Source organism: Lygodium microphyllum, chromosome 27 (genome assembly GCF_053477565.2).
Source record: "Lygodium microphyllum isolate KBCC chromosome 27, Lygodium_microphyllum_v1.1.10, whole genome shotgun sequence".
In the NCBI taxonomy this organism is placed as follows: domain Eukaryota; kingdom Viridiplantae; phylum Streptophyta; class Polypodiopsida; order Schizaeales; family Lygodiaceae; genus Lygodium; species Lygodium microphyllum.
Window position 1 is genome coordinate 75,126,687 of NC_141161.1, and position 23,710 is coordinate 75,150,396.

The 23,710-nt window shown below is 38.9% G+C and overlaps 1 protein-coding gene across 1 annotated transcript; it reads left to right on the plus strand.

Moving 5' to 3' along the window:
• The first annotated feature begins 17,557 nt into the window (after positions 1 to 17,557).
• LOC148012477 (cytochrome P450 71AU50-like) lies at positions 17,558 to 19,104 on the plus strand. The gene is made up of 2 exons (XM_087669030.1): positions 17,558 to 17,958; positions 18,214 to 19,104. Exons 1-2 carry the CDS (start codon positions 17,635 to 17,637, stop codon positions 18,862 to 18,864), a joined length of 975 nt encoding a protein of 324 aa, XP_087525156.1. The 5' UTR covers positions 17,558 to 17,634; the 3' UTR covers positions 18,865 to 19,104.
• Positions 19,105 to 23,710: the final 4,606 nt, after the last annotated feature.

Genomic DNA, 23,710 nt, shown 5'->3' on the forward strand with positions numbered 1-23,710 from the left:
TCCATCTCTTCATTCTTTAATCCAAGCTCTTTAGCTAATTGCAAGGAAATGATATTTTCATTCGCCCCAAGATCTATCAAGAATAGTGCTTGCTTACCTTCTAACTGTCCCCAAGCTTTTAATAATTTGTGCTTCTCTGGAGTGTGAGTTGTGTTTGCAACTACATCACTGATAGCATTGATTTTCACTGGCGACTTAGGCTTGTTATCAGAAACCTTGCTTTGTCCCTTGTTTGGACATTGCTTCGCTATGTGGCCTGTTTGTCCACATTTAAAGCACTTTCCTTCTTTCATGAAGCGTTGCTTTTCTTCTTCGGAAAGTTGCTTTGCTTGTGGGTATAGATTGGAGCGAAATTGAGGAGCATTAGGAGGTGCATAGGGCTTCATCTTCTTTTGATTTGATGGCTGCTTTTGCGACTGTTTTTGTCCTTCATTTGGGGCTGAATACTCCTCATCATCAGCTACTCTCTTCTTATCATTCTTTTGGAATGATTTGTTGCCATTGTGCTCCATTTCCCATGTCTCAGCATGGTCAATGAGTTCCCTAAGACTAGAACAATGATAATGATTAAGAGCAGTACGAAGTTTAAAATGCAAACCTCCTTGAAACTTCCTAAGCTTTTCCGAACTGCTAATCTTCTTGAAATGTTGGACCTTCAAAAGTAGCTCCCAAAATCTCTTGGTATAGTCACCAAGTGACTCATTTTTCCTTTGCCAAAGCCGATCCCATTCCATTTTTACATCTCTTTTGAAATGAACAGGAAGAAATTGGCTTTGTATCAGGCGAACAAAGGACCGCCATGATTTTGGGGCAGCATGATCATATTCCAACCCCGTCCACCAAGTATGGGCTAAGTCGGTTAAATGTAAAGCTGCAAACTTAATCTTTTCTTTTTCTTTATACTTGTCACGACCATACAAAATTTGAAATTGACGAATAAACTTCAGAAGAAGATCAGGATTTCGGGAACCATCATACATACTGAACTTGATCTTCTTTTCAAGTTGAGATAGTGACTTAGTCTTCTTCTTCTTCTTATGCCTTCGTCCATGCTCGGATCTTGAGGTTGAAGATGATGAAGTGCTTGATGGGGATGGAGATGGAGACGAGGGTGAAGAATGTCGACGCCTTTGACGACGATGAGGTCTTCCACGAGAAGGGTGTGACTCCTCATTACTAGAAGAGGATCCATCAGAATAGGCGCCAGATGACTTTGAAGAACAGGATGAGCTTCGATGCGATCTCTTTCTTTGTCTTGAAGTAGAATGGGACTGCCTCTTAGAAGTAGTTAGACTTCTTGATCGGCTCCTTTCATTGGTATGGCTTTGTCTCCTTGAAGTAGATGGGCTTCTTTCCTTGAATTCTTTGGGATTCTCAACTTTTTCTAGTTTGAGAAGTTGATCACGAATTTGCTGATTCTCCTCTCTAAGACTTTGAATGGCTTGAAGGATAGCACTTGATTGATCCATTGAGACTAAAGGAAAAAAAATGTATGCTCAAGCACTCAATGCAAGGGCTGAAAACAAACAAACTTATAGTTGTAAGCACTACCAGTGTTGGGGGTGAGGACCGAGCCAAAGCTCTGATACCACTGTAAACGCCCCGAACAATGTAGTATGCTTAACAATTATGATATTCGCTTGTTTTCGAGATTTAATATAAAAGAGAATGAACACTTAAAGCTGAAAATGAAAATTTCTCACAAAATTACAGCCATGAAAATGTAAAAGTAATGGAGACAAAATTGAGGGTTGAAGATGGGCAACCCCCCCGAAGGAATGTATTTCTGCTCAACCCAAGTCCCTTAGGGAAGAGCTCAGTTACAATCAACCTGAGAGTGAGAAGAAGTAATTCTCACTCTCACAAGATCATGCAAAGATGTACAAACACACATGCATTATCTATTATGCAATGATAAGAACTGATTTCTTTACAATATGAGAGAAGAAAAAGGGAAATTCAGCCTTTCTCCATCGTTGATCAGCAGTACATGGATAGGGCTTACTTCTTGTAGCTAAAATGGAAGAAAGAGCTCGAGAAGGAGGTGCTATAATGAATTTACAGGCTTGCTGTCTTGTAAAAAAAAAACAGTGATAGAAGAGGGAATATGGAGGAATTTGATAATGGAGAAGTGGGGAATGATGATGGGGATGGATGGGGCCAGTTTCTGGCTATCTGTGGGTGCTGTTCATGAGTTTACAGCAAAGAAAAATGATGATGAATGAAGAAAAACGAGCTCTTATTTATAGGAGAGGGGAGAGCTAGTACAAAAGGGGAAAGTGGAGTAGCACAAGACAAGTGTCCAGCCACATGTCATGGGATGTGACAAGTGGTGGGACACTTGGAAACTTGTGTGACAAGTGTCTTGACACTTGTCTCTTCTCTATGGCCTTCCTTTTTGGGTTGAATACTGTCAAGAATAGAAACAACCAAATTTAGTAAGCACAGTCAGAGTACAGAACTTACTATTTTTAGAGTGACATCCCTATTTTTTAGGACTAGCATTTTTAAGCTAATTCGAGGCTCCTAAAATTTAGGGACCTCCTAAAATTTAGGAATCTCCTAAAATTTAGGGACCCCCCCCCCCCAATATGGGTATCATATGAAAGCTTTTTCCGTGTACATCGCAAAAATGGTATCCGAATCTTCATGTGACTTTCCTATGCAAATAAATGTGCATTTCAAGCTTTCAGCCCACACATGCACATTATACAAGCATTTCATGATCATGCCATCTTGTTGATTGTAACTGTCTGTTCTCGTGGATCTAGCCCACACTTCAAGGCATCAATCCTTTCTGTGTGCGAGTCTAACCCTGATATGCGTGAGTTCTAGTCAGAGGCGCCCAATCGGGTCATATAGGTGGAAGTGTGAACTATCTTTTCTCTAACCCACCGCGTGGGTCCACCATAACCTGTGACCACTCATCAGTGGCCAGCTCCAATGCACTTTTCTTTATATCTAATTAGTGCAAAGGAAATAAATTTAATAAATCATTATATAGACAAATTAATGAAAAATGATACAAATTCTGTTTCTATAGAGTTGTGACACGCTGAATCTCGCGTTCACCTCCAGAAAGTGAATCCTAGCGCTTGGTACCAACAGCATCAATCTCATCAATGAAAACTATTGATGGGGAAAGGTCATCGACAACTCTAAAAGACTCTCTGACCAGCTTTGCTCCATCTCCAAGGTACTTCTGTATAAGTTCACTACCAACAACACGTAGGAATGTAGCTGGCATAGAATTTGCAACAGCCTTAATGCGTCTCTCTCTCCATCATTTGTCTTCAACAGGTTTTGTGATCTTCGTCAGCTTTTGTGAATTCGCCCCGTCCCTCCATCGTAATTCAAAAAGCTTCCCCTTTTTCCAGAAAAGTAGCCCCTTTTTCCCTAGGAAAGTGGGCTAATTTCAGCATATGATGTAACAAGTGCAGGTAGCCTATCAGAAACATGTTGGGCATCCAGCAAACTCCTGCATTCCACAAGTATAGGGACAAGATAATTTCCAATGACTGGATTGGACTCCAGATTTTGTTGGTGCATATAGGCATGTAATTGCTTGGCATAATTGGGGTTCTTCTTCCGCCTACAGTCCTGCAGGATGCTTATCAACTCTTGCATTCCACAATCATCATGGAAATATAATTGTCAACACAGCAGGAGACTCTGAGTGCAGTTGGGATGTATAAGCATGCAAACACTCAGCATAATCTTCTTACACCATGTTGATTGAGATGCTCTTCCCCATTAAAGCCAGTCTGGCCTGCATTGATGACTTTCATTGCAATAGAAGAAGCAAAACATCTTGCATAATGTGGATCAAGACATAATGCAACCTAGTGTGCTTGCTTTGAGTGCTTTCTTTGCAGTAGAAGAAGCATCACTGGGCCTATGCATCCTCTGTCCTTTTGCAATTTACCATGAAAGGAATTCCTCTGCTTCATCAATCCATGGTATAATGATATCTTTTTTATAGATACCACCATTCAGGAATAATAGCTGGGCCTATGACAATATCCATGTAAGGCAGAAAATCCTGGCCCAAGCACTTGCAAAGCCTTGCCTTTTGTGACTCTTGATCATCCTCTAAGCATATACTATTCGGGGACTCTAAAGCATCAACATCAATGGACCTTGAGGTCCTTGCACCTATAGAAAGATGTTTGCTCCTCCTTGATCTTTGACTTCTAGTTGGAATTAAGACTCTAGATCGTTGAGCACTTCAGCTGAGTCATTAATTGATGATAATTTTCATTTTGATGCCGCTCTTCCCTGTCCCTGTTCTAAGGAAGAGACCCCTAGCAGTTGACGAGCAGTAACAAATCCAGGGCCTGCAACATCTCCAATGACATCTTGTTTTTTTGAAGGGAACCCCTCTCTAGCTGATAAAGAAGCACATGAATGTTCCTATGTACCCAAAAAGCCTGAACTAGACTCTGCTTGACCAGAAAACCCACCTGACACATTTTGCACCAAGCTGGTCTTTCCAAGGGTATCTTCAGCACAATCTAGGTTATCTTTCAGCATGCAAGCTTTGGATCTTAGCCCATTTCTTGAGCATATAGTACTATATGCCAAGTCTATCTCAACCTTTAAACGAGACTTGCAAGGATCATCAGAGGTAACATGTCTTGGTGTTATACTTTGGAGATTATAAAGCTGACAGAAACTTCGCACAAATGGACATCAGCAAGTCCGGATGTCTTCTCGGCTTCTCCCCTTCATGTTTCCAGACCCCTCTCTACTATATTGCCCACGCAGAACAAAAATGCAAACACAACAACTAAGTATGTACAAAGTAACAAACGTCACACACACAACTTTTTGGTGAATTCCACACCTCGGATGCGCAGCAGTACGACAATGCCATTTAAAAGAAAAGACAAGTGATGTTTTAGTTAGTTTTGGAGAATTTATAAAAAGAAAAATAAAGAAAATTTATTTGTGAAATCGCGGGCACCGCGATAGCAGTCTACAGGCAGTAGACAACACTTCGAACAGAGAAAAAAAGGAGTGAACTAAGAGCTTTCTAATCAAGTGTCTTGGAGTTTTACCCCCCTTTTCAAGCCAATGCAACCATCAGATTTATGATTTGAACGTCAGATCACTGAGTCTTCTAAGAGCCCCCCCACTCTTGTTCTCAGGCTTATCCCCTCCTCTCTAATTTATTATAAATAGGAGGCATGGGAGAGGCATAAGGAGGCATAAGGAGACCCTAAAAGGCTGCAAGAGAGAGGGAGAGAGAGAGTATACCCCTCCAAGAGATTGTGAGAGAGATCTTGAGAGAGAGAGAGAGAGAGAGAGAAGAGTTACCCCCAGAGGCTGCACAATTTCCTTCTATCTCGATTCTCGATTTAACCATCTTCTCTTTCGCTCTCCCATCTCGAATCTATTCCACCTTCTTAATCTCTTGAGTTTACTTGCGGAAGATGGCCTCCAAGCGAAGAATGTCGCGTGCAGATGACAATCCTACAACCAGCAGAGCTTCGAGCGAAGGCATCACTATCAATCCAATTTGCCGTACAGGTCGTAAGTAATGTATTTTTAAATTGATAGATGCTTGTTTTAATGCTCACAAGAGATGCATTAGGCTCCGTACGTTGTGGTGCTAGAATAGGTCATTGAAAAGGATAAATCACATCTCAAATATTCAAAGATGAAGTTTGTGAAGTGCTTGTATCAAAGGGAGTTAAATTGCATCTAGTTGCTATGTGATGAATCCATGCATAGCATAAGCAACATATGGGACACTAAAGTATTGAGCATCGATGAGTCCTTGATTAATGTTTACCGAGGATAATATTGTTTAAAGTTTGCAAATGCATATACACGGTACATACATGGGAGAAATTATGTAAATTTTACATCGATGACATGCGACTCCTTGCCTTAGGAGAAAGGAAGATAAAGCCAAGAAAAAAATATTGCATAGTAGGAAAATGCTAAAAGATAATTGTCACTAAGAGAAGAGGCATAAATGCTTTTTCTAGATTGATTAATTTGCATTGGAATGATAGGACTTAGGTCATGTATAGTATTGGAACCTTTAGCATATGCCTTAGGCTAAAGGAGAGAATATTAAGTAAATTCTACTCTTTGGTCCCATTGCAAAGGGGAGAGTGAATATGAGATGGAATTATTATCGCGTCTATTATTGTATTGTTTGGGAAAAATACAATTAGTTTTGTTGGTTGATTGAACAACACCCTAAATATTTTTCTTTCAATCAAGGGATTGTTGCATTGTGATTTGGATAAATATTCCAAGGCTTGTGTTGATGGCAAATGAATGGCAGGGGTCTGTAATGACAAGTTGCCATGGGAATAAAGGAATATTTTTCTAGAAGATGATATTAGGGCTGATTGCTTTGATTGTGCTTGAATTTTAAATGGATTAATTAAGGAAGGATATTTTGCAGATGTGGATCATCTCCAAGTTTGCATCACGGATTATCTCGAGAGGACACTGCTCGATTCACAGGCCAATGATCGAGTGGTGAAAAGGCCAACCACGGAAATGGCATCTCACTCCTGGACCGCTTGTGGGTTAGGTGGAGCTCTGGACACCCCTTGCCTGTCCAGAATGGAGTTGGAGATCCCTGTGAGCCCAATGTCTGGGATGTTGGAAGATCCTATTCTAGATAAAGGATGGAAATTTCGGTGCCATGAGATTTCGACCGGGTACTTCTGTTGGACAAAAGGGATACATAATTCTCCTGTATGGGTAGGAGACAAAGATTAACTTGGAGGCTTCTCACAAGGATTTACCGTCGGATGACTTTAGGTATTGTTAAGTTAGAACCCGATTCATGTCATTTTAGGGGACCGGAATGGGACTATGCGCTACGAGCAGAGAGGTTGAGCGATGCATCCCTCTCGTTTTCCATTCTCTATGAACCAAGTGCAGCATAAATCTGCTTCGACTCTATTGTTCCTACTCAAAGCGGGTCATCTGGAGCTCAATGCTAGCTATTTCCTAGAGACTTGGCTGATAGCAAAGAAACCCTGACTTCAGGTCTGTCCTAAGTGGGAACGGCTGGATACTTCTGCTTCGGGGCAAACTTGGAAAGACCTAGATTGAAAACCCTGTGACATTCCTTGCCAGTACTAGGTGGCGCTTTCTAGACTCCCCTCCCGATGGGCTGCTAAGACCTATCCCACAATTGGTCAAGCGAACACGTTACAGAAAGAAAGAGAGGGAGAGGGAGAGGGAGGGAGAGAGAGAGAGAGAGAGAAGGAGGGAGATGTTGTTGTTATTATTGTTGTTATTTTATTTCTTTTTTTATTTATTTGTTGTTGTTGTGGTGGTGGTGGTGGTGGTAACGGTAGTTGTTGTTTAATTTCTTATTTTCTTGTTTGTTGTTTTTGTGGTTGTCATAGTAGTGGTAGTGTGGTAGTGGTAGTGGTAGTGGTAGTGGTAGTGGTGGTGGTGGTGGTGGTGGTGGTGGTGGTGGTGGTGGTGGTAGTGGTAGTGGTAGTGGTTGTTTAATTTCTTATTTTCTTGTTTGTTATTTTTGTGGTTGTCATAGTAGTGGTAGTGGTAGTAATAGTGCGGTAGCGGTAGCGGTAGTTGTTGTTTAATTTCTTATTTTCTTGTTTGTTGTTGTTATGATAGTTGTAGTAGTAGTAGTGGTAGTGGTAATGATAGTAGTAGTTGTTGTTTAATTTCTTCTCTTCTAGTTTGTTGTTGTCGTGGTAGTTGTAGTCATGGTCGTAGTCATCGTAGTCGTGATTGTAGTAGTAGTAGTTTTTTTTTATTTTCTTATTTATTGTTATTTAGTTGTCTTGTTTTTTATTGTTGTTGTTGTTGTAGTAGTAGTTTTTTCTTCTTTTCTTGTTTGTTGTTAGTGTAGTAGTAGTAGTAGTAGTTGTTGTTATTGTTGTTGTTGTTGTTTTTTCTTCTTTTCTTGTTTATTATAGTGGTAGTGGTTTGTTGTTGTGGTAGTTGTAGTCGTAGTCGTCGTAGTTGGGGTTGTAGTAGTAGTAGTGGTGGTGGTTTTCTTATTTGTTGTTATTGTTGTTCTTGTTGTAGTAGTAGTTTTTTTCTTTTCTTGTTTATTGTTGTTTAGTTTTCTTGTTTGTTGTTGTTGTAGTAGTGGTAGTAGTAGTAGTTTTTTCTTCTTTTCTTGTTTGTTGTTGTTGTAGTAGTTGTTGTTGTTATTTTTGTTGTTGATTTTTATTCTATCCTTGTTTATTGTAGTGGTAGTGGTAGTAGTAGAGAGAGAGAGTTGTTGTGGTAGTCATAGTCGTCGTAGTCATAATTATAGTAGTAGTACTAGTAGTAGTAGTAATAGTTTTCTTGTTTGTTGTAGTGGTAGTAGTAGTTTTTTCTTTTCTTTTCTTGTTTACTGTTGTTTAGTTTTCTTGTTTTTTGTTGTTTTGTTGTTGTAGTAGTAGTAGTAGTTTTTTCTTCTTTTCTTGTTTGTTGTTATTGTAGTAGTGGTAGTTGTTGTTGTTGTTTTTTCTTCTTTTCTCGTTTATTATAGTGGTAGTGGTAGTGGTAGTGGTAGTGGTAGCAAGCTAGGAAAGATCAAGAGGAAGCGTAATCTGAATTTCGACGTAGTACACGCCATTGACCGATTCGATATCCCGAGGGCATGGAGGAGATGCCGCGGTTTATGTCAACACGATGGTTGCATGGAGCTTTGATCATAGCGTCTCGCGAAGGGGCGGAGGTCTCAACGAAGGACTGGGAATTCTCAAGGGGATGTAGTCCAAAGGTGATGACGTGTTTAGGATTTGTCGTATCTATATTTTATATGCGATAACTAATTGAGTGTTTCAATGTACAGTACAAAATATATAGTGTAGCGTGGTCGCGCAGATGGCATTTCCACATGGAGCGTATTGAAAAAATGCACTCCACAACAGATTGTGGTATCATGGCAAGGTTCAAGCAAGAGAGCTGATGGCGAGCAATGGATCCAAACACGGTTATAGATGAGATTGAGTATTTTGGGAACTTGCAAAGTATTGTCACGGTGGATTACCGTAGCTTCTCCATGATCCTATTCGATGTGCACTGGTTCAAAGTGGTACTTGAAGGAGATGGAGCAATAGTTCGACGAGGTCCATCTGGATTTCTCAAAATATATTTCGAAAAAAAATGGAAGGATTTGCGTGACATGTTTGTGTTGCCGGCCCATTGTGAACAGGTGCATAAACTCATGTGTTTTTTAATTATATTACGACATGGTACATGTCACAATAGTTAAATCTCTCTTGTACGTGATTGTGAACATATAATTTTCTATCCAAACCCCCGACAACCTCGATGGTGGTATGTTATACCTTCATCTCCCCGAAGTGCGAGAATATATGATCAAAGCAATGTTCCGAGCATAGATGAGGACAATATGCAAATAGAGGGGTCGATATTGCAAGGGGTGGAGGTTACCGAAAGCTTAAAGCATGTAGAGGAGCCAGCATCGGATAACAATGATGAAAATATAGGAGTCCAAGAATTCTTTGAGAATGAGATGGACTCATCCTTTTGTGGTGACATGTCTATCGACCTTCCAGTGTATGTGGAGTTGTGTCAGAAGATTGACATGGGACCATAGAATACTTTATACTTGGAGCATCCACCTACTAAATTCATTGACGAATCGCTTATAAGAGTACATAAGATATGCATTTTAAGTAAGATCATTCTTTTAAGATTTATATTATCGTGCTTTGTATTATTTATATTGATTATGCTAACATCATTTTTTGTCTGTGCAAGTGATCTTTGTGGATATTTAGATCATCAGGATGAGTCGAGGGATGAGTGATGAGGAGTTGCAGGAGATCTTGACGCGTACGTCTCCAGATTAGATGGCGAGATTCAGAGACATGGCGGACCAGGAGTTGTCTCAAACACCGTCAGGCCGCTCTATTAGATCTACTTCGGCGTGATCTGATGCTTCAGTTTCTAGCAGACGAGGTTGACGCTCTAAACTTGGGCCAGACGGAGGGAGTGGTTTAGGGGGATGCTGCAGAGATCAGAATGTAGTGAGACTGCAATCGGCTCAGGATACAAGTGCTACTCCTTTCTCTCTGGCGGTTCGAGAGAGCATGGCTCAGGTGGTTGCTGTGGAGGTACGAACGCGGTGTCTCCGTCTCAGCATTCTGTTGGAGTTGCGTCACCTCTGGGATTTGTCACACCTGTGGGGACGTCTACTCCACTCACTCTATCTTTTGCTCAGTCGTCCGCAGGTGACACCCCTATGGGTGCTACTCCGATAGATACTACCCCGGTAGGTACACCAGATGTACAGGGGTCTCTTGGATATGCCCAGGAGTATGGTCGCAGGTGGGAGAGGACTCATCTTAGGCATACCCCAGAGGGATATGCCTACCTTGTAGATGATAGGTCAGGAGCCATCATCATGAATGATGAGGGGAGGAGGGTGATGGCTCGCATGAGAGAGTTGTGCCAATAAGTTTTTCGGCACAACATCTTGGATCATTGGAAGAACATACCAGAGGGGAGCAAGGACTACATAGTAGCATCCTTGCACGAGGAGTTTCCAATACCAACTGCAGTAGATAGGTCTTGTACGGGCTGGATGGTGGAGTGCATGCATGCATAATGTCACACAGAAGATCGAACGTACGCAAGGCACTCAAGAGTGGGGCTTCAAAGCCCCAGTGGCTAGATGCAGACGATTGGCGCCGACTCCAAGAGGAGGCTATAGATTCTCCAGGATGTTGGAGACAGCAGCGCGAGGCGGGGAGGGTACGACTAGAGGCCGGAGTGGTCCATCATCTTGGAAGTGGCGACCACAAGACATATCTGGAGGACTTTTTAAGTTTTTCTTTTATTTTGCTTGCTTATTTTTTTGCAATATCCTTTGTACTGACGATCGTGTTTCTAACAGTTGTATTTTGTTTTCTTTGCAGTACTCCATTACAAATCGTGATCCCACCGGCCTTGAGACTCGATATGCAGAGAGGCACGGTCTCACTACATTGATCAACCGATTTTATGATGTGGCGGTCCTATAAGTCACTCATCTTTCTTGTCCATAGTTACCATGTTTAATTAGAATGCATTATTGTATGGTGGACTTATGTGTAGTTGTTTCTTTTTTTGCAGATTTCATTCGATGCTACTTTGCGGCGGGACGAGGTTTCAAATGGCAATGATCTATAGCTCGCCCTTGGATCCCTGGAGCTCACACATCCTTCTTTTTTGGTCACGTGATCTGTGTAGACATTTTCTATGTAGTAGTAGTATCTTGCCATGATTGTACCGGTTGCTTTCATTATGCGGTTATGTATTTATTTCATGTATCAGTGTTATGATTTAAGTACACTTTGTGTTTATTTACACGAGCATTATACACATTTCTAAAACTATTTTGTATGGCCCAAATAAATCACATAGTGCTATATGTGCTACCCTGCCACAAAAAAAAAATTCCTGTTACCGTCACTATTAGCATCACAAATTTACTACATGCATCGCTATTAGCGTCATAAAATGCGTTGCAAAGCGTCGTTATTTGCATCGGTGTCAGTGGCGTTGATACCGACGCAAATAGCGACGTTGATAACGATGCTAATACTGACTGTTCTATGGTGTCGCCAACAACGACGCTTTTTGCGACGACGAGGGTAAATTTCTTTATGAACATTTTCGTCGCTTTTAACGTCGATATAAGGCCTATATCTTGTAGTGAAGAAGGCACAATGAAAAGTTAATCAAGAATTCACTTTGTCCTTTGCTTGGCCAAATTCAACTTCTAAAGCTTTTTTTTAAAAACCCCAAGTTATAATGGTGAATTTGCACTATAACAATATGTAGGTTTGGAGCAATTGTTAAATAAATAGCAAGATTTTGCATAATAAACTATCAAAATCACATCTTAAAAATGGAAATTAATCGAAAAAATATGGAAAAAAAACATATGTAGTATGGAATAAAATTGATCATTTGACAATTGTTTCCATGATATGCTTTCTTCTCTTCCCTTTTTCTTTGCATCAAATCACGATGGCTTTAACACCATGTTGAGAGAGAGAGAGAGAGAGAGAGAGAGAGAGAGAGAGAGAGAGAGTACATTCCAAAATAATGACTCATATTGATCACAAGCTACATATATATAGGCAAGATCTACGTCAAGACATTGTAAGTTATATATAGAGCTACAACATATTTTATGTCCTTTGTTTTGGTTATGAAGTTTCAAATTTGAGCCCTACATTGTTTCTCTTAAACTTTAGCAACACATCTCTCTCTCTCTCTCTCTCTCTCTCTCTCTCTCTCTCTCTCTCTCTCTCTCTCTCTCTCTCTCTCTCTCTCTCTCTCTCTCTCTCTCTCTCTCTCTCTCTCTCTCTCTCTGTGTGTGTGTGTGTGTGTCTCTCTCTCTTTTACAAGTTTGATGTTTCAATTTGAAACTCACTCACAAAATAAAACACACATATGTACAACACATTTCTTTAGAAAGTCTTAATTCACCCTATGTTATGGTATTTGTATGTGAAAGTTGCTCATGTTTATGATTTGGATAATAGAACTCAAAATTAGTTTCCTTACACATGGTAAAAAATCAATTATCAAAATGTTTGTTGATTGCTTATTTTGTAAAGTGATTCAATTATTTTGTGGCTATATATTTCATAAGAAAAGATCAATTGTGATTTGTAATTGTAGTAATCTAAGTAGATTGAGAGATGTTATTCCAATATGAAGATATATTCCAAAATATTGAGTTGTATTAAGTGATCACATTCGTTTTGTCATAGTATCAATGCATTTGTGTGGATCATGCCTTGGAGAAAGTTTATAAAATGTTTTTTTTGTTAAATTTAAAAAAATATATTTCCACTTTCAAGTAGATATACACATTACAATTCAAGACTTTCATCACTCATGAACCATTTGCTATATATACTATATTCATGTATGGTTTAAATGTACAATAGCAAGAGACTTTCATTTTATTACCATGGGCTACCAAAAAGGTTATGCATTCTCCCCATCGTATCAGCTAAGTTTGTCAATGTTTCTCCTCTTATGAAGACTTTTGAGTATATTTTTGTGTTGTTTGGCAGTACCTATTACAATAATTTAGAGCATGCATTGCATATACTAAATTGAGGCTACATTCAAAGAGGGCATCTTTGAATTTTGATATTGTTCAATAAGTGTGTGTTACATTATTACAAAACATAAATTTCATATATAAAGTTTAGGCCACTTGTCAAATCTTAGGTTGGGTCACTCAATAAGTACATGTTCGATTATTAATAAAATATACGTATAAACACCATATTAGAGATTTTGGGAATCTCCCAAGTCCCACTTTCAAATAAGGGGTAAAGATGTGGCCATGTGGCTAAATTTTAACCCATATGTCAAAGTGAGACTTGGATAGGCAACCTATATGGTATTTAGGGTAGAGTCCACTTTCAAGTAAGGGGACAAGATTTGATCATGTGGCCAAATATTAACCATATTGGAAATTCCTAAACCATATGAAAATTCCCAAATTTTCTAATATAGAGTTTATACTACATACTAAGTTTATTCCACTTGGAAAGGGTACGCTTAATTATGACACTTGAATAGGTACAAGAGTTTTTATGTGTGTATGAGAGAGAGAGAGAGAGAGAGAGAGAGGTTTTCTTTACATTTCATTTTCTTAAATTTTTGGAGAGAATTAGTACAAATTACTTGATGCTTGTGATTCATAATGGATAATTTGAGACCATCAAAGGTCTTATGTCACACCCAAATAAACCATGTGACTTGTGAAAGTTTTCTTTGGTTGGTGTACATGAGGATTGTATCATACTAGACCTTGACTAACTCTAAAGAGAAAGGAGCTTGGAACTCTAAGAAACATGAAAATTGAAATATTTCATATGTTTTTTTTTGTAGAGGGTATGCGTATACATATTATATGGGTACGTGTTTCTATGCATATATATATACATATATATATATGTATATATGTATATATATATGTATATATATATATATGTATATATGTATATATATATATATATGTATATATGTATATATATATATATATATAGATATGTATATATGTATATATATATGTACATATATATATGTATATAGATGTATATATATATATATATGTGGAGATAGAGAGAGAGAGAGTGTGTGTGTGTGTGTTGTGAATAAGTTGTCAAAATAACTTGATAAAAGATCATATGATGGAGAATTCAAGACTAACCCTCACAGCCACACAAAATAGCTCTATAGCTCATGGGTCTTCTTTGTATCTCATTTTCACAAAATAGCTCTATATGCCATGAGTTTTAAATAACTTAATAAAGTACTCATATGATTCAGAATTTGGGATCAACCCTTATGGTCAAACAAAATAGCTCTATAGCCTATGGGTTTTCTTTGGATCTCATTTTCACACATATTTTAAGAGCACAACTTGACTAGAATTTCATGTAAAAGAAGCTTATATTTTGAAAGTAATAAAAATTCAATATTTATTACATCATAGATGAGTCCCATTGTATTATGCACAACTTATTGTGAGTGACGTTAAGCTTGGGGAGTCATGAATTTGGGGCTTAGAGTCATTACATGCATGTCATTGAGTAGCCATTTTTAAATTCTAAAAATTAAGGTTTGTGTCTTCTATATAACAGCTATGAGGTACATTCAAAAGTTGTATAAGGAAATATAAAAGAAAATGTGTAACAACTACTTTTGCATGCCGTAATATTCTTTGTCTGCAACTTCTTCAATGGAATTTGTTGAATTCAAGGACATCATGGAAAGCACATTAAAATTAGCTTTAGATAACTTAGATTGTTACTCAATACTTCAAACTAAAGATGCTAAGTCAACAAAGGTCATCTTCTTTTTTTATCACTCGATATACATCAATACCCATGTGAATATGAGGATTTTCTTTGTTGTCATTTTAGTACATGTAATGATGATGTCACATCAATCCTTGATCACTAGACTTTGGAAAACAACGAATCTTGAAATATATGTCACATGATTAGGTTCACTTGATTTTGTATGACAAACAAAGAGTCAAGTCAAGCCATGGCATCACTTGTTTTGACTTTCCATGTCTTAAGAGTATAAAAAATGATGTGAGCTTTTTTTAAGACTCTTAAAACAACATGCATCCATCTCCTTTGAAACTTTTAAAGTCTACATAGTAAAGGAAAGCTCATGTGTATAGACATATCTCACATGTGCATCCATTTTGAACTTTTTCAATGTCTACATAGTAAAGAAGCCTTCATTAACCCTCATGATTTTTGTAATGCATGCACCAATTAGGCTTTAAAGGTTTTTGAAGTCTTAAAGCTAAGGTGATGAAGATGCAGCACCTTCTTTAACTCTCAATGTGCACCCAATATTCATGAAGATATTTTTCATAATCGAAATGAAAACCTTCGATATTCACAATTTACAGGTTTTTAAAAAGAGATTTAAAAGGTCTTTTTGTTATACTAATAATTAGAAGCTAGGCGCTTCCTACCTAGAGACTCTGGCATTACGAGCTAGTGTTCTTTTCATGCTTTGCTTTGGGGTTCGAAAGACCAATGATAATAACAATGAGGGTACTTCACATCCTAATGCATGTTTCAGATGGCAAGAAGGCTTATTGGTGATTGAGTCACAAAGAAGCCAGTCATGTATGTATGTATGCAGGTGATATATATGCATATGTCCACTTGTCTAGTCTCATAAGCTTATCATTTTTCTCTCCCCTCTCTTTTATTTTCTCTATTGTTTCTTCTTTCGTTCTTGCTCTCTTGTCCTTCATCTCTTGTTCTTGTTCTTGTTCTTGTTCTTCTTCTTCTTCTTCTTCTGTGTGTGTGTGTGAGAGCACGTGTATACGTGTATGTGTGTGTGTGAGCACATATGCATATATATGTATGCATGTTTAATATATGTTTTTCTATGTTTGTGGTCTCACAAGTGTGTGTCTCCTCTCTTCCCTCCTCATTTTTCTCATCTCCATTCTCCCCGCCCCCCCACACACCCATGTTCTTGGTCTCTTATATTTTTTCACCTCATGTGTGTATATGTTGTGTGCAGATGTGTGTGCATGTGTATGCACATGTATGTATGTACATATATGTATCTATACATGTAGATATGTGTGTGTACTCAATATATGTGTTTCTAATTATCTGGTCTCATAAGTCAGTCCTCGCTCTTTCTCTCTCCATTTTTCTCTCGTGTCCTTTCTTTTTTTTCCCAAGTCCCCTATCTCTCATCTTTTTTCACCTCATATGCATGCATGTTATGTATCCATGTGTGTGCATGTGTATGTACATATATATATATATATATATATATATATATATATATACATGCATATATGTGTGCATGTGTGTGTATGTGCATGGATGTATGTATCTACATGTGTATGTATGTATGTATATGCATGTTTTATAAGTTTGTGTCCATCCTCTCTCCTCTTTTTTATTTCCTTTCTTCTCTTTTAAATAGCGTTCTCTCTCTTTTTCTCATTGATTTTTCTCGTCTTCCCTCTCTCTCTCTCTCTCTCTCTCTCTCTCTCTCTCTCTCTATATATATATATATATATATATATATATATATATATATATATATATATATATATCTCGCTCATATTTTAATGTATATAGGGGTATGTGTGCATATGTGCACACATGAGTGCATGTGTTTTCACATACGTATGCATGCACGCATGTGTATATATGTTATTGTGTATATTTTTATAGTATATGTATATCTGTTGGTGCTTTTAAAAGATGCATAACTTGCATGCATATGTTTAACCATAAAAATATCATTTCATTAAGAAGATTAGTCTCTCTTTTTATAGTTTATATGCATTTGCATGTATTTTTAGAAGATTAATACATTGTATGCACATTTTCAACCATTATAAAGTCATTTCATCTCATATCTTCAATTGGAAAAGAATTCATATACATATATATAGCCGAAATGAAAACCTTCAATATTCACAATTTACAGGTTTTTAAAAAGAGATTTTAAAGGTCTTTTTGTTATACTAAAAATTAGAAACTAACCGCTTCTTGCCTAGATTCTCCTAGCATTATGAAAGACTCACCTTTTTCTTTGAGAGAGAGAGAGAGAGAGAGAGAGAGAGAGAGAGAGAGAGAGAGAGAGAGAGGGAGGGAGAAAAAGAGCTCAACATCCCAACTTTTCAAAGACTCACCTTTTTCTTTTCATTGTTAAACCAGCCTTCAAAAAACCCCTCTTTATTTCTTGAATACCAAACCTCTCCTCCTTGTGCCACATAAGCTCAAGGGTTTTCTCCTCGGTTGGAGAGTTACCCAAGTGAACTTTTAAATAATAAAAAGTAAAGATAATGTTGGATTTTAAAATTAAAAAGTATTCTTTCTTATCAAATCTAAGAGATCACCTAACACAAGACTCTTACAAGAAGTTGGTGCCACTTTGAAACTCTTCAATGTCCAAGTGTAGGTTACGTGACATTCCTTGACACTCGAAAGGCTACCACCTTTCAACCCTCTCGCTAGCTATATAAAAAGGTAGTTGGTATAATGTTAGAAAACTGGGCGGAATGCAATAAAAACTGTGACAAGTGTTTGTGCGTGTCATGATGGATCATCACCTTAATGATGCAGCTAATTCTTGTGCCGCATGATCCTCCGCCGGCCCATGTCGGAGGTGGTGGGCGGCGGGGCCAACTTGAAGGAGCTAGCCCAGAGGTCGACGACCCTGTTCCTGGTACCCGTGGTGGGCGACTTCATCCCGTGGCTCGGATTTCTGGACCGGCGTGTGAAGAGAGCCCTGAACAAGTTGCACCATGACGTCGACGCCTTGTGGGAATCCGTGATATCGGAGCGCGAGGAGCAGCGCAGGCACCTGAAAGGCCGTGGGGATGACAATCCTCCGGTGGATATTCTCGACGCGTTTCTCTCGGATCCCTCCATCAGCCGTTCGGCTGTCAAGGGGTGTATGATGGTATGCTCACGAAAGCGCGCACAGAGAGATCATACAGAGCGAGAGAGAGAGAGAGTGTGTGTGTGTGTGTGAGAGAGAGAGAGAGAGAGAGAGAGAATGCGTGTGTTTGTCTACGTGTATGTATCTGAAAGCGAGTGTGTGTGGATGAGTGAGTGCATGAGTATTTGTTCTACGTACGTATGTGTGTTCCTGTTGTTTACTTCTTTGAATCTCACTTGCTTGTCGTTTCCTCCTTCGACTCTTGCTTGAATGTAGGATTTGATTGGAGCCGGAATCGACACCACGTCTACGACATTGGACTGGGCCATGGCAGAGCTCCTCAATAACCCCACGGTTTTGAAGAAGCTTCAGGCTGAGATAGGGAAGGTTGTGGGAAGCGGGAGGAGCGTTGAAGTGTCAGACCTGGAGAAATTGCCTTACGTGGCTGCCACTGTGAAGGAGACCCTGCGATTGCATGCACCTGCACCTCTTTTAGTTCCGCACATGGCCACAGAGGCTTGCAACGTGATGGGATACAGCCTTCCGAAGGGGACAAGGTTGATGGTGAATATATGGGCGATTGCGAGTGACCCTGGCACGTGGAAGGAGCCTAATAGGTTCTTACCGGAGAGGTTCTTGACACTCGGAGATCAAGATCCTAATCAACAGTTCTGGTGGATTCCCTTTAGCTCAGGCAGGAGGACCTGCCCTGGCGCGCCTTTTGCCCTACCCACCCTTGAGCTCACGATTGCAAATCTTGTCCATTGTTACGATTGGAGAATGCCCGATGATCAAACCAATGTGGACATGTCCGCAATAACATCAGCGGTGGTGCATCGTGCAAAACCACTCCTAGCAATCCCCACCCTACGCATCAATGCATCTTCAATAACAATATCCAATCAGATCGAAACTCCTATCACTTGATTAAGGAATGCCCACAGTATGATCCATGCTCACATCTTGCAATAACATTCGCGCTGGTGCATCAAGCACAACTCCTCGTGGAAACCTCCACCCTACATATCCATACATCTTTGCTAACTATATGCAACTAGATTTTAAAATGCTACCGTACTCACAACGTTTTGATAACATATATGTATCTCGTGTATATTTGTATCTTTGTAGTATCAATTTATAGAAATGCACATTTGTCTTTGTGCATTTGGTTGCAATCCTTGAGCAATTACGTTAAAACTCTTCAGATAGCAAATAAAAAAGGAAAATTATCTCAAATTGAGGTTGCTTGTGTCCCCAATTGTCTCACAATAATCAAGTATGCTATTTAATTTTCTACTTTTGGGAGCTGCCTCACACTTGCACAACATTTCTATAAGAAGTTTGCCTTCACACCATAATTGAATGTTGTGTGCTTCCAATTTGCTCATTCCATATAAAAGTGACAAGCCCAAGACCAAAGCTCAACCAAAGGGTACAAAGTCTACCAGACTATACAACATATTAATTAGAATATAAATGTCTTATAACCTGCATGGTTAAATTGGAGTACGTGAGTAGACTAGAATGGGTGATAGACCTAGCACATGCATGAGACTTGTTAGTTTCTTTTATATTTGTGTTTTGTGCCTTTTGTGTTGCCTATGCTTCACATAAGATAAGGCTTCATAAATCACGACTAATCTTGTAGTTCTAAATTTTGTATGCCTTTTCCATCATACTTGATCCCCTTATATATGTTGTATCCATTATTTCTAACCAATTAATGATAAATTGGTCATATATGAACTTGTTTTTGTGAATCTTGAATATCCTATCAATATTAAGTCATGTTAAAAGGCTCATTCAATATATATAGTTATGTCTATTCTTGTGCTTTTGAATGCTTTATATTTTGTCTACCATTTGTGGTGTTAAAGCCACGTACAATTTTATCTCATCTTACCGTTGTCTGTTCTTATGCTTTTGAATGTTTTATATTTTGTTTACCATTTGTGTTGTTAAAGCCACTTGCAATTTTATCTAGTCTTACCTTTGTTGTGTTTGCTTGTTGAGAGATTCTAAATTTGTAATCAATAAATATGTAGATAAGTTGCGCACTAGATACCGTGATGTGGTTGCTTTGTTTGAACTTGGGAGGGTGAGAGTTGTGCTCTCCATAACATCAATAGCATTCCTTGCACACACTTTGTTGAGAAATATGCAATCATACTCCTATGATAGCCCCTTTGAGGTTAGAAGGGTAAGAGTTATGCTCTTCCTCCATAACTTCAGTAGTGTTCCTTGCATGCACTTCGTTGAGAAATATGCAATCACAGTCCTATGATAGCCTTTTTGTATGGAGGAGTAAGGCAAGAAATATGCAATAGCCTAGAAGATCTAAGTTTGGCTATCATTGTTTGGCTTATAGAAGCTTGCATGTTAGTATTCGTGGGTGCAAAAGGTGCATGACAATCAAGCCATACCACTTAGGTTATTCTATTTAGGATATGTCTACAAACCATACATTAATTAATCACGTATCATTACGAAGTTTTGCTTTGATATCAACTATAATGTGCCCCCTATCGATAGTCCAAGCATGTTTTTAGCTGTCCATTGAGAGATGAATCTAAGCGACACTGCCAAGTACTCCCATGGAATGTTACGGGGTTTGCCACCTAGGGTTTCTCGAGTCCGCCTTGCAACGGAATGTTTGCGGCTGAATCTATTAGGATCGACTTGAAATTTGGGTCCCGAGTGGTCAAAGTCTCCTGATAACATTCTAATGCCAGATCATGGACATCCTACTTTATGCAGAGATACCCAAGCCGAAGCAGACCCATGCCATACTTGGTTCAAAGAGAATGGGAAATGAGAGGGATGCGCCGCTCAACCTCTCTACCTGTAGGGCATGGTCCCATTCCGGTCCCCTAAAATGGCATGAATCGGGGTTCTAACCTAACAATTCCTAAGGGTTAGACGTCGATAAACTTAGTGAGAAGTCTCCCAGTTCTCTAGGATCACCCTGTTGTAGAAGGACGGACCCGTCAGGGGTTCCACCCACCCGCTTCTCTCAATAGACGTTCTTTAGTTATTTAATTAGGTCATATCACATTTATATGTGTGATGCCAGGAGACATATTCCAGGGTGGATTCCGTGAGATCATAGTGGATTTCATGAGTCTTTATTCCAAGGTGGATTCCGTGAGGTTTTACAATGGATTTCGTAAAAATATATTGATTTACCGGGGCTCGTACACAAGGTGGATTCCTTGTGTGAGAAGTTGACGAGGACACCTGTCCTTTTCGGGTGTCATGTTAATTTAATCTGCACATGGATGGTTCCACAGTGGGTGATTTTGTAAAATACATATTTAAATTAGTGGACATTTATGAGTTTAGAGTACACTCGTATTATTCTATTGAAAATCACAGTGTAAAAATTTAATTCATACTTTAAGGGTGCGTACAATAGTTTTGCACTGGGACATAGTCATATGTCCAATGCACAAGGAGAATACTATGCCAAAAAAGATAGCATTACAAACTATGTTCATTCCATTGGAAACGAATGCATCCTTCACTGCTTGAGGATTTCTTATAAGTTGGAAGTCCGTGGGGGTTACAATGATGCGCTTCGCATGTATTCCACAATGCTGACCATCAGTCATCAAGTCAACTAAAAAGGTCTCTGCAACACATTTTAGAGCATGAAGACATTCTTTTGTGAAGCGATTAGGTCTATCTTGACCTTGTGCCAAAAACCATCTCCTGCTTTCTATGTGGTAGAGGTCTTACAACAACAAGTCTCGAGAAGCTTGCCTTCGCAATGATGAGATCAAAAGAGCATTGATACCTTCTAATTTCTCTCAGGGACACTATACCTAGCTTCCACTTGTCTTTCTTATGGGGATGCGGTTGAGAAGGGGGTGCATCGGAGCTAGTAGATGCTCCAAGGGGCTGAACACGATATGGGGCTCTGAGTGTAAGCTTATTTGCAATATACCTTAGACATAGCCATCTTTCCTGCACAAGAGATGTGAGAACTCAATGAATAAGATAGAAAGTGAAACCCTCTTTTATATAACTCTAAGTTGTAAGACTCATTCACATATATGCACACTCTCTCTTTCTCTCTTAAACTATGAATTGCATTCATACTAAACACATTGTTCATCTTACTATCTTAGCTCTCTTCGAACCCATTTGTTGCCTTCTCAAAGCCTTGTTTCTAGCCACTTGGCACGGTTTTCTTTGGCACTTGAGGCTTCATAGTGCACTCTTTTAGTGAGATGACGTGATTTCATCATGTCTGCAGCCAATTCATCAACATTTTCATTTGCTCTCTTTTGCGAGAGATTAGTTGCATCCACTACTATAATTCTATACCACAAAGATAGCAATTGGATCATTGGATTGCTACCATTCACCCCTCTACCATGATCAATTTTTCTTTGGTACGCACCACGCGCTATCCAATGTGAATTTTCCATCCCTTGTGTGGATCAAATTTTGATGCTTTCCTTTTCTACAAAGTATGGTCCATGTGCCTCAAGGATATGCTACAAAGACACATATCACACCTTAGTAAAACTATGCTCAATAGTTTATATAATTCATACAATTTTAAAATATTGACTTAGTATGCACCATGTAATGTGTGATAGAGCTTTTGCTCCACGCTTCCACCATGTTTTCGTAGAAGCTATGCATAGCATCGATAAATTTTTGCTTATCTTCATTGTTTAACACCATCTTGCGAAGTAAGGGAGTCAATTTGTTAAGACTTATCCAAACCTTAGCTTTGGCCAACCTTGTTTTTCCAGCATTACTTCGATCATGAACTGCAAAATGTAACTTTTTTCACCCATCGGCCTACGAACCATGACATTCCCTTTTTCTCATTGATGGGTGCTGAGAGAAACTTCCTAGCGTTTGCTCCTCCAAAGCAAGGCTTTTTTGGCAAGTTAAATTTTCGTGATCTCTTCTCATCTTTTTCAATTGTAACTTGATGCTTGTGTAGCCCAATTTCGAATAGCACCCACTCCACATTCCTACACGTTGCAATGGCTTCTTTTTCTGGTTGCATTATATAAGCAAAGCAAATGTATTCATATACAAGTTTCTCCATGATTCTGACAAAAGCATGCAATGAACAAATGTGAATACAATCTAATGGAATGTTGATGGGCTTCCAAGTGGGATCTTCTCCATTGCATGTCGGTGTAGCACTTGTCACCCTTTGCCAGTTCTTCTTTCCGTCCTTTCCTTCCACCCTCTCTACGAAGCAATATATGCATGGATTCTTTGTATTTGCACCATTGGAGATTCCACACATGCATTTTAAATTTTTCAAGTCTCTTGCAAGATGCCATTCAATCGAGTATTGACCATACCCTTCAACCGAGAGCATCTCACCATGTTCCTGACGATCGATGATGCTTGGAATGCTTGTGTGCAGAAAGAATAGTTGCAGCACCTCAAATGTTTCCTTAGGAACTTCAAATGCAGCAAGCCACCACACATGGCGCTCGTATTGAACACTAATGTTCCCTCGATTGTTTTTGTCAAATTGTAAAGCTCTATTCATCAGAGTTACACTAACTTTTTCAAGCTTTACTCCTTTGATGATCTCACTTTCATCTAATTTTATAACAAACTATAATTTACCATTACATTCCTCAATAGACATATCGTAGTACATTATCATTGCCAACTACACCTTGTACAAAACTAAATAGTAATTGTTGAGTTCGGTGAACTTCACCTCATATGCATTTTTGGTCCCAACCTTTAGTGTTTCCACACATTGAATATGCATGGGATCTCC

Bases quoted from the DNA above. Each gene is read 5' to 3' on its own strand.
- LOC148012477 (XM_087669030.1), top strand. From the start codon at position 17,635: ATGATCCTCCGCCGGCCCATGTCGGAGGTGGTGGGCGGCGGGGCCAAC. The intron at 17,959-18,213 runs GTATGCTCACGA...GCTTGAATGTAG, and splicing joins CTGTCAAGGGGTGTATGATG to GATTTGATTGGAGCCGGAAT.